General features: G+C 51.0%; 1 protein-coding gene across 1 annotated transcript in view; it reads right to left on the reverse strand.

The window, feature by feature from the left end:
- ZFAT (zinc finger and AT-hook domain containing) overlaps positions 1–15,502 on the reverse strand; it is a 197,194-nt gene that overhangs the window by 143,126 nt on the left and 38,566 nt on the right. The window contains exon 3 of the mRNA XM_021688474.1: positions 12,909–13,163. Coding sequence (XP_021544149.1) covers positions 12,909–13,163 — 255 coding nt within the window. The remainder of the gene's footprint in view (positions 1–12,908; positions 13,164–15,502) is intronic.

A 15,502-nucleotide genomic window follows, 5' to 3' on the forward strand; every position in this document is an offset into this window, starting at 1 on the left:
CCCCCCCCCCCCCCCCCCCCCCCCCCCCCCGGGTTTGGCCACTGGAGGCAGCAGCAGGAGATGGGGCAGGGGCGCTCCAGCCCCAGGCTCCCTCCCTGCTGACTCATCTGAGGTTGCTTCATCCCCTGCCACAAGCTGGTCCATGGAGCTCTGGAGACCACTCTCCCCACTGCCCTTATACCCAGGGTGTTAACACCACCTCATGACCCCGCTGTCCACAATGTCCCACAGGACCTAAACCTTTAATAAAGGATCCCTTTACTACGCCCTCAAGTTGCCAATTCAAGCATGCCATCTGCTTCCTGCCCACATCCACGATCCTTTCGATCCCCCTAGATGGCTCCTCTTTCCAACCTCCATCTCACCGGCAGGTAGCACGAGCCACACTCCCAAGCCCCAAGACCAGGGGCCTCTATCCCAGCTTCCTCTCCTGTCACCTCCCTGCCTGACTTACCATCGCTGCCTGACTTACCATCGCTGCCTGTTCTCCTCTCCCTTACAGGCAGCCTCCTGCTCTCCCCATCCCTCCGGATGCTCAGCAGCAGGGTCCTCAAGAACCTCCACCCAGTGGATGCCCCATCCACTTGTGCCCTCATCTGCAGATGGCCCCAAGGCTAGGGCTCTGGTCCAGCCCTCTTGCCGGCTCCACAGCCTGATAGATAATATCCCTTTGCACACCCGGAGTCCACCAAACTCCACACACGACCAGAAGTAACAAGTCCTCTCTTCCCCAAATCTGCTTCTCCCTTGGGTTCTCCAGATTGACAGGGCCCACCCTCCACCCTAGCACCCAAGCCAAAACCAAGACCACCTCCCACCGGCTCCCTCTGGCTTCCCACCCACTCCAACCTCTGCCCAGGCCCTGGCAATCACACCTCCACCACAGCTCTGGAATACGTCCACTTCTTTCCACTCCCAAGGCTACTGCTGAATTCAGATACTGTAGACCCTCAAAAGGACCACTGCCCCAGCCCCCCTGCACCATGTCCCACTGACCACATGCGGCTGGGGGGCTCCTCTGAGCCTTGAGGAATGCTGATGCCTCTGCCAGGGCTGGCACTCCCCTCCCCATCCCCTCTTCCCCTACCTTACCTCCACCTCCACCCCTACTCCTCGGAAGACGAGGCCCACGTGGCCTTCCGAGCTCAGCCCGGGCCCTCCCTGACCACCACCCTGCCCTCCCAGGCTGCTTCCACAGCAACTTCCCTGAGCTCCCTTCAGACCCTGTTGGGACCTAAACAGGTGCTCCTCGCGCTTACCTCAAAGCGCTAGTATCATGTTCTGCCCAGACCACGAAGCTCGGAGCAACTCTGCTATACGAACTGGTTTACCTGCCGTCACATCGCCAACAACAACCACACGCCCGGTACACAGACAGCGCCTACTCACTCAGCGCTTCTCATGAATCATGAGTGACCCACAGCAGAGGTTCAGAAAGATACCCATTTTTCTCAGCCCCTAACCACACACCACACACACCCCCCCTTAACTCTGCTGAGCTTCTCTGACCTTACAAAGAAAAACTAAGCCCCTCTGATACAAGATCTCCTTGTTCCTTGCTCACCATCCCCCCCTGCCCCAGAGGGGTTCCTTTGGGAGGGACACTGTTCCATTTTCCAACTCCACACGCTTAGCAGTGGGATCCGTGTCTGCGTTCGTATCCTTGAGTTCCCCACAGGACTTCACAGAGTCCCCTACAGATAGTAACACTCAAACCAGGCAGATTGACTTGGCAAAGGGCAGGTGAAGAGTTCAGTGTACATGCAATCATACATTTGAAGAAATTAGCTCATATGCACTCATTTATAATTAACACTGCACTAATATTCTCAAGTACCTATTCTAAATTGCCCAAGAACTAATTAAATCTCACAACACCCCAGAGAGTAAAGTGTTATCAGCCACATTAATAAAAAGCTCAGAACAGTTGTCAGAACAGAAGACTGATAAGGGGTTATATTCTGAGACTCCGGCACCAATTCACTCCACACTGCTAAGACAGCAGTTTCTGGAACTTATTAGCCCACGATCACTCCATCGGACCTGCTGAATACACATCACTCCTGCTTTTGCTCATCCCCTGAGGCTTTCCCACAGACTCCCGGCTGTCTTGCTCTGAAGGAAAGCCAGGCAAGCACCTGCTTCCAGCAGTGCCCCCACGGAGAGACAGCCATGAAAAGACACACAGGACAGGCACAAGGCCCTTGTCTTCCACGTGACCCCTGTTCTCGCCACAGGATCGCGCCTGCAGGCTTGTGCCCCAACCGTCGGAAAGGAAATGCCTCTCTCACCTCCTGTCCACACACACAAATGCTGTCATCCTTACACATGGAGCTCAGGCTCCCTCCTCAGGAAGCCCTCCAGGATGTAATGTGGTCCTCTCCTGCCCCTCTGCACGGGTTTGGCCCTTCTGCCATCGTCCATTATCTATTCACCTCCCTGTTCCCCTTTTCAGACACTCAGCTGCTCAAGGGAAGAGACTCATCGTACTCAACTCTGATCCCCAAAGTCTGGCTTGGCGCCCAACAACAGCACAAGCCCAGGAATCAGGAGGAAAAAAGAGAAGAGAATCCGCCTGCTGTGGGGATCTCAGCCCTCGGCTTCAGCCGGCCTCCTTGGCAGCTCACAAACACCAGGCATAAAAGCTTTGGGCCATGGGCCATGGCCACCCATCCCATTACTTCTTAGCAATCAGGAGTTTTCACGGGAGAGAGAGTACTCCTTTTCAAATGCGGGCCACAAGGCATGGCAGCTCCCTGTCTTGGGAAAAAGCATTCATTAGAGTGAAAGCCCACGGTGCCACGGCCTCCATCACACCCTATCAAGGTCCTCCACGCCAGGACTCAGCAGGCAGCCCAGTGCACTACACACAGCACGATGCACTGGAAGAACAGACTTCCCCAACGCAGTCCTGGACAGCCTGCATGGCCCTCGCTGCCCTCCAAGATGCTGAACAAGGAAGTCCTCATTCAGAAGTCCTGCCATACAGTCCTGCTGAGGTGGGATCTTGTCAGTCCCCAAACCACCCCCCACCCCACCGCTGCTACAGAGAAAGGCTCTGAGTACCCCTGGTTACCCGAGAGACACAGCAAGTCAGGAGCAAGAGATCGGGATGCACAGGGCCAGCTCTACTTCTGACTTCTGTGTCTCACACCAGGACACTTCGTCCCCAACAGGACTGGAGGTTTTAATTCAGGGGACTCTGGGCAGGGGGGCGAGTAGGAGGCCCAGCATCCCAGAAGACAGCCAGGGCTTGAGCTCAGAAGTCTAAGGGATTCGGGTAATGGCCAGCTGGCCTGGGAAAACTTCCTTCCCATGGCAGAGCCTCTTTCACTTCATCTGTAGTGAGATGGCAGCCCCAGCCTGGCATCCAGCAGGAGGATCAGAAGAGACACTCCGCACCCTGGCAGCAGCTCCCACAGCTGGGCGCGCACTAAGAGGACGCATCAGCCTCACCGTGGCATCCAGCCGGGGCCGGTGAGCACCACGGTCCTGCTGACCTGGGTCTAGGATTCCTCAGACCCATGGATATTCTGGACGAGCTTGCCTCTGGAAATTCTGCGAGCACATAAACAGACATCTGTAAAACTTAGCGGCCTGATTCATACCCATCTCTGGGGCCCCCTAGAGCTCCCCATGGGCTCCCGGCTATAGGCCCCACACTTTCTTCCCTCCCTAAGGAACTCTGATCACATATCCTGTTATCATCCATCTGAACTTCAAGTATCAGAAGCCAGTGGAGTAATGAAGGTCGCGCACAGGTATTTTCACTGGGCAGACGTTTACCTGCTGCCTCCATGGGTAGGGGCTGGCCCTGGAGAGAGCGGGCTGGCTGGCTGGCTCAGGGAGTGCAGGGGGCTCTCTAAGAGAAAGCTGCGTGCCTCAAAGGAGTCAGGAGACAAGTGGGCACAAGCATGCAGAGCAGTGGCCCAGATAGCAGTCCAGTCTCAGGGCAGGGGCAGGCAGGCCACAGGAGGATGCTCAACAGGAAAGCGACAGGTCACCTTTGCATTCAACACCACTCTGTGAAGAGGGGGCCTAGGGGGCCAGTTGAGAAGCGGAGTGACCACTCCCAGGGCTGTGGCTAAAAATGCCTGGGAGTGATGAGAAAGCTAGACCTGGGGCAGGGAGGAAGGTCAGTGAGGAGACCGGGCGCCCCAGAAGGGCTCAGGGGGCAAAAGCCAGCAGGGCTTGGTGACCGTTCGCTTAGTCTGGGGTGAGATCAAAGTTGGAATTAAGGGTGACTCAGGTTTCTATCTCCGATGACTGAGAAGCACCAGCAAGTGAGAAGTAACTTTCATAATCAACCATCTAATACAGGTGGGAAAAAGGGGACGAAATCCAAAATGTAAAGAACACAGAGTCCGGAAATGACCATGAGCAGCTGTGGATGGCCAGATAGCAACATGTACACGGACCTCAGCCATGTCATCTGCCCCATACCACAGAGAAATGCACGGGGAAGTTAGAAAAACTAACCTTGAGTTTGCTGCCCGTTAGACTCTGCGTAGCCCTGGTTTCTGCTCTAGAGGACTCGTGCATTTACTGCACTTTGTGTGCCACCAGGCACTGTTCTAAACACTGGAAACAGAGAAGAGAAATGAGATACCCACACAAAGTGCCTTACACACTCTGTGCCAAATCCATAAAGGAGCAGAGTCTGGCTCTAGATTTTGGCAAAGAAAGGAGAGATACAAGTGATTCTATGCCATATGCAGGGCACCAGGCCCTGGGGATCCTGCCTGCTGAGCTATCAGCGTATGGGGAGACAGACACATAGACCGACACTCTTAACGGGGAGACACGCATGGTATGGGGTGAGCAGCCTGGGCTGCTGGGAGGCAGAGGCCAAGAACAAGGACGCACACACCAAGCCAGCCTCCAAAGGGAATGAGGCCAGGAGCTGCAGGTGAGTGGGAATCTGCTGGCACACGAGAGGGCCCCAGGGCTCAGGGGCTGTGGATGAGTGTGGCTATTCAGAGGACCGAAGGAAGCAGGTCTTCCCAGGCAAAGGGAACAACGTACAAGAGAGAAAGAGCACAGAGTCCTGGGGCCTGCGGAAGTTTGTCACGGAGATGCAAGTGGGCAACAGGGGCGGGGTGCAGGGCAGGGGGGGCAGCTGTCAGGTTTATACATAAACGACCTAGCAGGTTCGGGAGGGGCTCCGACTGTGAACAGGGGCAGGCATGCCGGCCTGTTCCCGGGGGGAGGGGTGGGACGAGCCGCACCCTGGAGAGATGGTTCCAATGGCAGAGACAGCCAGAGCTCACGCACCCAGGGCCTGAAACACCCCACCGCTATCTGGGAAGGAAACAGAATTCCTCTTTGCCTTTCTGACAGCAGCCTTGTGAATTTTATATTTTACGTATGTTTTACAATGTCTATAATAACATATTCTTACAGCAAATGTGTATTTGAGCCAAAATGCCTGAGCTCCCATCGCAGGCCCACCACTTACTATGGTGTAACAGTGGACAGGATGCTTGTCTCAGTTTCCTAATCTGCAAAATGGGGACAAAACCAATAACTACCTCATGGGCTTTTTATGAAGAAGAAATAAATTAGTATTTGTAAGATATACAGAATAGTGGTAGGCCTACAGTAAGGACTCTAAGATGGTTTTTAAATTTTAAAAATGCAACTTATTAGTAACTAAATGAGTATGTATCAGGGACGTGTTTGCAAATCACTGGTATAGAGAGAGCATGGGTCGGAGCAGAAGGGCAGACCAGAGCTGTCACAAGAAGAGATGACGGGGTCTGACCCATACGAAAGGGAGCTGGCGTGGAGAAAGTCAAATGGCCATGGTAAGTGACCAATATGACAGGTGAGGGATAGGACATATGGATGGTGGGGCCAGTCACCAAGTTGGAATGGGGGGAGGGGGCATTTACAAGGAGCTAGACACTAAGCACAGCACCGAACATGCCGCATAGCTTACGCTGCCTATGGGTACGCAGCACCCGAACTGATCGCGAGCTCAGGAGAGGGTATGGCCAAGGAGGACGTCTGCAGGCCACAGAGCACAGCTGGGGGTGGCTCCAAGGAAGTGGACAAGAGCCAGGCAGCAGTCACTAGTGGCCATCAGCAGACATCTCCAGTTCTCCCCCTCCCTGGCGCACAGCAGGGTTGCACCTTCTAGCCCCCTGAAGTCAGTGGGGCCGTGACATCAGCTCTGGCCAGTGAAATACATGGTCGGAAATGACGGGGTCACTTCGAGGCTGATGGGAAACCATCCAGGGCTGTCCCCCCTTCTTGCACACTGACCAGCCACAGTCAGGGTGGTGGCTGCTCTGTCTGGGACCCCGAGTGAGCACAGCCCCCGGGGACCTGCAGTGGGTGTGCAGTCCAAGGGAGAACGCGAGCCTGGTTGTGTCAGGGCCACCGCCACGTGGGAGAGGCTTGCTCTAAGGACGTGCCCTGGCCTACACTGACTGACAGACTCAGGGACAGTGACGTGATGAGCTCACAAAGCGGGGAGGGGCAGCTGGAGAGAGAGGAGGGAGTTAGGAGCACGAGGTGTCTCAGGGAGGGGACATGAACGTGCCAAGACACGTGCCTACACTCCCCGGCAGGCTGGAGGCCGAGTATGCATGGGGACCACTGCGCTGCCTGACCTCCAGGCTTCCGTGCACTTGACTGGTCTGGTAAACAGTGAAACTGAGGTTTACAGACAGCAAAAGCAGTCTTCCCTCATGACACAGCTCTCCACGGAGAAAGGTGGTCTATTCAGAGACTGATAACTGCCTTTCCTTCACACCTGCAAATTTCCAAACACAGCTCACCCCAAACCGTTTTCAATCATAGTAGCTCTTACCAAATCAGCTGTTTTGCTAACACAAATACAGAAGGCACTTGAAATATTGTTGTAAAAAAAATCTCCATGAACATTATAGGTGCATCTTAGGTAGATCTTAGAATGCCTTGTCTTCTTTAGGACAGATTCAACAAGAATAAGAGCCAATTTTTGCAACTCTCCTTGCCAAAACTGACCCCAGAAATAACAAGCTTGGGAAGGTTCAGAAGTCACTTTTATAAAGTTGACATATTGATTTCTATAGGCTGCAAACGGTTTTTTCAGAAACACCAGCTGTTCCACATAATGGCACAAAAAAATCTTTTCCTGGTTTCTTTTACTATTCAAATGCAGAATAAAATAAATAAATGTTGAACACATATCAAAAGTATTATTTTAACTTGCCAGGGTTCAGCGTTGGGAAAGGCTTATGTTGTTTCCTTTTAATTGTTTTAACAAGCTAGAGAGTCAAGGTCAATTGTTTGAAATGTCACAAAACCGCTCTTTACCGCCCATGTATTAAAACAATTATGCAAGAATTTTCCAAATTGTAATGTTGTGCTTGGCAAACTGGGAAGTGTGGAGCGACTGCAGAGACGGCGGCCACAAGGCAATTGGGCACAAGGTCATTTCTGCATATTTTAGAGGCTTCCACAGGGCCCAGAAAGGGAAAAACGCCCAGAGTTTCTACCTTTCCATTTGCTATCTGTTAAAGTCCTTTTAAAGTCATTCAAATCAGTGGGATACACGGCCATTTTCTCTACAGCTTATTACTGGAGGCAGCTGATAATCTGATTAGAAAGAGCTGCTCCCGTCTGCCCTTTTGGGAGACACCGCCTCATGAGCTACAGAGTAGAAAATAAACATCGGAGCCACGCAGGGCGGGACCTTCGTTTCTTGTAAGTTTAGCAAAAAAGCTGACAGAAGTACACAGGAATGAATAAAATCTACATCCATGAGGCGGAAATGAGACTGGTCTGAAGGCAAAGCAGGGCTGGCCATGGGGCGGGAGGCAGGTGTGGGGCTGCACGCACCCCAACCCTACCTCGGGTGAGACTCTGGATTATCCATATTAGCCAATTCAAGTATAATCACCACCTCTGGACTTCAACTTCCTTGACTGTAAAACTATGAAAGTGAGTCTGAAAAGGGGGTTTTCTCAGCCAATCTTAAAAGGTCACATACCATGCGATTCAATGGATACAAGATTTTTGAAATGACCCAGTTACAGAGTTGGAGAACAGACCTCTGGTTGCCGAGGGTGGGGGTGGGGCGATTCTGCAGCAGGAGCACGTGTCCCCCGTGTGATGTGACACGGAGCTGCACACACGCATGTCACCATCCGTGCCGGGTTCTGATGTCGTGCTGCACAGCTACGAACGATGCACCCCTTGGGGGAAACAGGGATAAGGGCCCCAGACTCCTCTACACAATCCTCGCGACTTCCTGTGAATCTGTAATTATTTTCAAAATACGAAGTTTTACTTTTTAAAGGGTTTTCCTTAGACTTTGGGCCAGACCCTTATTATTTTCTCTGCGGACCCTAGGACTTGAAATAGTTTATCTCCCAAATTGCATTTATTAAGGTAACTCCTTTGCCCGTGTTTACCGACAGAACTATCTTACTTTATGAGTCTCACAAAACCATGATTTCCAGATGCATCAAAGACACGGGTAGTAAACGGAACCATACAAATCACAGAGGAATAGATGGAAGCATGTATTTTATTATTTGGGGGCAAAGCTAAGTGTTCTCAGCTACAACGAAAAGGGCAAGAAATCTAAAAGGAACATTCGACGGGAGTGACAAGACAGATACTTAAGACTCAGTGAAGTGCAAAAGGAAACAAAGTAAGGCTACAGATGAAATGAAAAGACAAATGATAAACTGGAAAATACTTTCTGTACAGTGACCCAAAGGTGCAGCAAAGGGCACAGGCGGACACCCCGAATTACACACAGAACACAGATCCCCGGTAACTCCGTAACCAGAGGGTCTGCTCATGACCACACAGACGCCAATTCAAGTAATGAAAAGAAATCGCTGCCAGAAGGGCCTGGCAGGGCTGAGGACTGACAGAGCGCAGGATGAGGAGGACCAGGGCAGGTAGGAGCCGGTGTCGGGGAAGTAACCGACAGATGCTGTCTGCAGGGCAGCCTGGAAACGTGCGGGCGTGTCAAAATATAATATATGCTCTTATCAGCCCAGCAATTACATGACTAGGTATTTACCTAAGATAATAATAGCATGAGGGTAAATATAATAATAAAATTAAAATGCAGGCTTAAGACCAGTCACCTGAGAGGTGATTTGTGTTTTTTTGGGGTTTTTTTTGTATCAGGGAGAAAAATTAAAAGCAATCGTGAATGTCAATCGACCGGAAACTGATGAAGGAAAATGCACGGCCTGTGCATATGGTGAAATGCAGGGTGCCCTTTAAAAATGACAATAATCTACATTTACTGATTGTTTGGGGTCAGGAAGCAGAGCACAGCTGCTGAACTGCAGCAGGTTCAGAACCCAGCCCCACTGCTTACAGGCTGTGTGATCTCAGCAAGCTCCTGAACCTCTCTGTGCCTCAGTTTCCTCTTCTGTAAAGTGGGAAAACACCAGTGCCTACTTCTTAGAGCTGCATAGCTACATACAGCACTCAGTCACTATTGCTGTGACTTAAATGAGCTAACAGCCGTAAGATGGTGATATCCAGAAAGTACGATGGAACAGCTTGTTAAATAAAAAATACTGACATGAAAACTTTATCGGCCACATTAGTGAGTGAAACAAGATCACAGAACATGATGCATGACCCCATTTCTAAAAAGCATACATGTACATAGAACTGAGCAGGATCTTTCTTCTTTCTTATATAGTGAGTCGATACACCTAGGCAGTGAGATTCTGGATTATTGTTACTTTCTTCTTAGTATTTTCTGTATCATCTCAGGTATTAAAAAGAAAAAAAATGTCAATATCCAATAGGCACTCTCAGACACTTTTGGAATCTGAATTGGCTTGAGCTTTTGGGGTGGGGGAAACTTGACATTATGTAATATACTTTCTAACCCAGGGGTTATACTTCTGGAAGTTACTTCTACAAAAATAACAGTGGAAGTCTACAAATACACATGTACGTGGGTATGTATACACACCCACACACACACGCACACATACACACATATATGCATACAGAAGCATTTATTAAAGCAATACAACAGCAAAAGACTGGAAATAACTTAAATTTCATCAACTGCAAACAGTAAGACAGAAAAATAATGCCATAGAGCTAAATGGAAAGATCCTTTTGTTGAGGGTCTTGAATGCCCAGGAGCAGACTTTGTACTTCACTCTGAAGGGGAGACACTGAAAAACTTTGTTTCAGGAAGAAAACCCTGAGGGCAGCGTAGAACATCCATAGATCTGAGTGAACGTCTCAGGCTGCATCCAAGTTAGATCCAGGTCTGACCTCTGGAGGAAGAAGCAGTGGGAATGTTTTGCAAAAGAGATCCCTGATTTCCAACCGTAACTGTAAAAAAGCCCAGGAGTCTCCCACAGGGAGTCTGATGGGATAAATCATGTGCAGGCACAAAAACAAAACAGATCCGCAAGAAGACAGCACTGAATGAGCAGGGAGATTCGGATTCTCGGGACTCAGGCAGGTACACACGGAGCAGCTCTGAAGGCTACAGCTGGCGCCTCTGATTAAAATGCAACCACCATGGGGAATGCAGCTGGTGCAGCCGCTCTGGTAAACAGCACGGAGGTTCCTCAAAAAGTTAAAAAATAGAACTACCCTATGATCCGGTAATCACACTGCTGGGTATTTACTCAAAAAATACAAAAACACTAATTCAAAGGGATACATGCAGCCCTATGTTTACAGCAGCATTATTTACAATAGCCAAACTACGGAATCAACCCAATCGTCCATGGACAGATGACCGGATAAAGAAGGGGTGGTCTATGTATACAATGGAATATTACTCAGCCATCAAAAAGAACAAACTCTTGCCATTTGCAATGACATGGATGGAGCTAGAGAGTATTATGCTAAGTGAAGTTAAGTCTAAGAAAGACAAACACCATATGATCTCACTCGTATGTGGAAGTTAAGACACAAAACAAAGGGGAAAAAAGAGAAAAAACAAACAGAAGCAGACCCTTAACTCTAGAGAACACAGTGATGGTGACCAGAGGGGAGGTGGATGGGGGATAGGGGAACCAGGTGATGGGGATGAAGGAAGGCACTTGTGATGAGCACCGGGTGAGGTATGGATTTGCTGAATCACTGTATTGCACATCTGAAACTAATATCACACTGTTAACTATACTGGGATTAAAGTAAAAAATTTAATAAACAAACAAAATGCAACCACCATTAACTATCTGCGTGAGAAGAAGAGAGTAGGGGGTGTGCCTGGCGTGGGGGGCAACTCCATAATCCAGAGCCAGTGGTTGACACATCCACCAGAAATTAGCACTTTAGGGGCAGGGAGGTATGTCCTAGTCCTTCTTCCCTCAACCATCTCACTTTTAAAAGTATCTTAATTTGCCAAAAGGGCATCGGGCTCTGAGGCCACAGCACTCCCTACCTACGTGTCTCACACAGCAATGACTCACGCTCTGCCATGGGACAGCTGCCTTCTCGCTGACTTCTCTCGTCTGAATGCTCGTCCACGATGCGCATTCGCCCATGCAGCCTAGAAAGGGTTCACGTAGTCACCTTGAGAGCAGTTCTTCAAAGGAAAGAACAACATTTCATATTTTCTACAGTTTGCACAGATGTTGGCAATGAGCCTTGGCCACCAACCTAGATGTCTGGTAAGTATCAGGTGATGAGTTGCTCAATTATCCCCCCAATCTGTGCGAGGATTTTGCACACCAATGGTCTTGCTTCACCGCTGGGAGGTATTTATCGTAAAGAACTTGAGAATGGAGGTTCAAAGGCTAGGTCCCCTTGCTAACTGAAGGACCCTGGACTAATGACCTGACTTCCCAGGGTCTAACTATCCTTCTCTATAAAACCGGAAGGAGGACAACAGTACTGTTTCCATACCGCTGCGAGGAAAGTGACAGCTAACACTGATTTGTTGAGTGCTTTTCATACGCAGGTGCCCTTCTGAGCACTTTATAAGTCCTGCCTTATTTAATCCTCAAAGCAACCAGATGAGATAGTGCTGGGTTTTATTCCCATTTTACAGATGAGGAAACGGAGGCAGAAGGAAGCTGGTAACGGCTGGAGCAGCTGCAATTCAAACCCAGGAAGCCATATCCCAAAGCCTGTGTTTTAACCAGAACGGTCTCCCACGTGACGTCCTGAGCCCAGCACAAAGCACAGTAAGAACTTCAACTGTCGGGCCGTCTGAGCACTTCACCAGTGGCACGAGAACCAGACGACAGCAGAGCCCACAGCAGAGGCCCTCCCCTCTCCAGGACAGTGGTGCTACTTTATTCCCCCAAGAAGGTCGCCCAGGAGACGCGCTCTGCCACGGTGACATCACTCCCCGCTCACCTGTGCACCCCCTTCAGCCTCTTTTAGAAGCGGCTGCAGAGCTGAAACCTAGCCAGGATCATATGTGGAAGAAGCACCAATATTCCATTTGCTTCCAGAATGCCCGCCACAACCTAGCCCTCGGCCTCCGCTGGCTCATCAAGGTCCCTCATGGGGGCGCTGAGCATCCTAACGTCCGCACTTGTGCTCACACAGCCCCTTCTGCCCACGGAGACGTCCTCCCTCTGCTAATCCCAGGGCCACCCAAACCGCGACACCAGGTTCCCTCCTGACTCCCCATTGCCGAGGGCTTATTCCCTGCTCACATTCTGTGCTGTCCAACCCTCCTGTCCCCCCCAGAACGTAAGCTCACGTCTCACCCTCTCTGCAAACCCCAGAGGCCCACAGCGGCACCCCCGTGACTCACGCTCTGTGGGCACCACCTATCACACGACACCCTCAATTCAGAGATGACTTACGGTCAAAATGAGGAACTTTTCCAGAGAGGTGAGACTTGTGTAACAATGCTCTCTTTCCCCGCAGTAACTGACCCAGCAAAGCCTGCCGTCGGTACTTACGTGTCTTCCTAGGAAATGGACGCACTCGGCCCTCAGGCATCATACCTGCTTCTCCCTCCTCCTCGTCCAAATTCAGCACGATGATGCAGATGTGCTTCCTCAGCTGGCGCGGGTTGGAGAACTTTCGACAGCACTTGCTGCATTCCAAGCTGCTGGGAGCCAGGCCGCTGCCCTCCTCGGGGGCCAGCGGGCTGTCCTCGCTCGGACCCATGGCACTTTCTACCAGCAGCTCCTCCTCGGGGCTGGGCTTCTTCGTGGAGCCCTTGGGCCTGCCTCTCTTCCTCTTCATGACCAAAAACTCTACCAAGGAAACAAGAGGGCACAAGGTAGTTACACGCGATGACAGTGCCGGGCACGTGCCCAACTTCCAAATGTGCGAATGTGTTCAGTTTCACGTTTTATGAAAAACGGAAAGTCTGAAGCAGTTGCGGAAATTAACAGCTACAAGCAGTATCTTTAGTGCTCGTGTTGCTGCATCTACATGCTATCATGTTACCGATTTCCTAATATGCTGATTTAAAAATACCCGTTTGATAAGAACCCTTGCACATCTTCTCTCATAAAGTGGGGATGATTCTAAACTGTGACCGGCAGCCCCCAGGTTCACAAATCAGACCCCTAGTGAACCACTGACTCCACTTACACCCCGTTCTCAGAAAGTGCTTAAGGACTTCTTCACAAAGGATTCGCAAAGGGCTGCTTCGCTTTTCATGCTCTTAATGAGCTACACAACTATTCAGATTTTTTCAAGGCATCATAATTATTAGAGCCAAATTGTTCTGATAAAACAGAGAAAAAATAATTACAATCTAAGTCTACCAATTACAGGACTAAAGACAGTAGCAGTATTTTTCGAGTTTCCTAGTGGCCTAGTGAGTTCAACGGCGTGCTCAGAGCTGCTCTAAAGCAAGTTTCAAATCATTTTTCTACTTGTATTTCTTCTTAATTAGCACTCATTTTTAAAGCATTCATCTCCAGAATGAAGGTGGGAATTAAGATGGGTGAGCAGGGTCGGGGAGCATCGTGCTGTTGTGTGTGCGAAGGTGGAGTGGCGTGGTCTCAGATGACGTGACCTGACAGGTACCCCAACACACTGCAAGCAGGAAGCCAGCACCGTCTGGCTGATACCCCGTGTTAGCGGCCTGTCTGCTGAGGTACCGCATTTCAGCAGTCTTCCAAATCTGAGCAGCAGAGGAGAAGAAGGGGTCTTGGGTTCCAGCACCATCCTGGGAAAATGGTCACGTACAGAATGATGATGTCTTCAGGGCTCCTCCCTGCTCTCTCTAAGGCTACCGGTCCACACAGGAAAGCATCATGCACGCTGCCCACTGCTACTCCCATGAGGACCCTTTCAGTAGATCGTTGTGCTCCCAAATCAGACAGGGAGACCAGAGGAGAGAGGAAGGCAGGAAGGTTCTGGAGCAGAGTCTGAAGGGAAAGAGTGGCGTGACAATGTGGGGTCTGGACAAAGGAGCCTGTTTGACGCGGGGTTCCCAAGAACTCAGAGAGATCATGCACCAGAATGGGGGAAGAGGTGGGGGGCTTGCAGGGGCAGAGCCCCTGCAGAGGTGCAGGGCCAAGGGGGGGTGGTCAACAATGACCGAGAGAGCCAAACCAGAGCCCTCCTGTGCCAGGGCAGCCAGCACAGTGCAGTGACTGGTTCCCCGCTCTGTCGAGGGGCGTGCTGGAGATGGGGTGTGGGAACAGGGGAGGGAAAGGTACTTAACAACAGGAAGGCAGAAGAGACCAGATGAGACGAACAAGGGCACGAGACTCTTGGATCCCACTGCCTGCACCAGATTTTACAGGAGAAAACAACAACTGTGTAGACCCAAGGCCCAGCCGACAGCTATGGGAGGCTGGGGCGGATAGCAAGGAGAGGAATGTACAGAGTAAGGACAAACGGCTGACCTCACAGTCATTGAGACTTCTCTCCTGTTACTCTGCACAACGGCATGTACTTGCGCAAATTACTGAAGCAGCAATGAGGAGCGGAGGAGCAGAATCAGTGGTGAGGCCCTCAGACACCTGCCGCACGTCACGTCGGCTGAGCTGCAGAAACAGGTTATGAAGTCCGTGGCCCGGGCCCAACTTCCGAGAAGGCCTCTGCATCCTACTGGGCAGATCAGCCTTCCTCCTCTGAAAGGCTCCAAGGATGCAGGTGTGGTGAAGGAGGAACCTTACCCAGAGTGGTCTGGCCTCTGCCCTCAGCTATCGGGGGTGACCTCTAGGGCCCCAGAAGGTCCTGCCTGATAGGAATGCCTGTTTGCGTGGGGGCTGGGGCCACCGGCAGTCGAACAACGTGATTTATGACGGGGCTCTTCGACAAGTCAGAGCAGTTCTGACCTCTGGAGGAACCAGAGAACAGAGGTATTCATCTGAACCCACGGGAGGATCGAGGGACTAAAGGCCAGCCCCATGGGCAGTGTGTCATCGAGCTGGACACTGAAGGCTGGGGTGAGCATCCCTGATTGGGAATACTCGAGTCCTGTCATATAATATAGCAGGAAGAAGGCAAGAGCATCCAGGACTCCACGGAGGGAGAAAAAGACCAAAAGCCCCACATCTAGAACCCTCCCAATCCCAGACTTGACCCATGCATCTCTCCCTCTGGCCGGTTCTGACCTCTCCACTTTTTG

The sequence above is a fragment of the Neomonachus schauinslandi genome, chromosome 4 (assembly GCF_002201575.2).
Source record: "Neomonachus schauinslandi chromosome 4, ASM220157v2, whole genome shotgun sequence".
Lineage (NCBI taxonomy): Eukaryota > Metazoa > Chordata > Mammalia > Carnivora > Phocidae > Neomonachus > Neomonachus schauinslandi.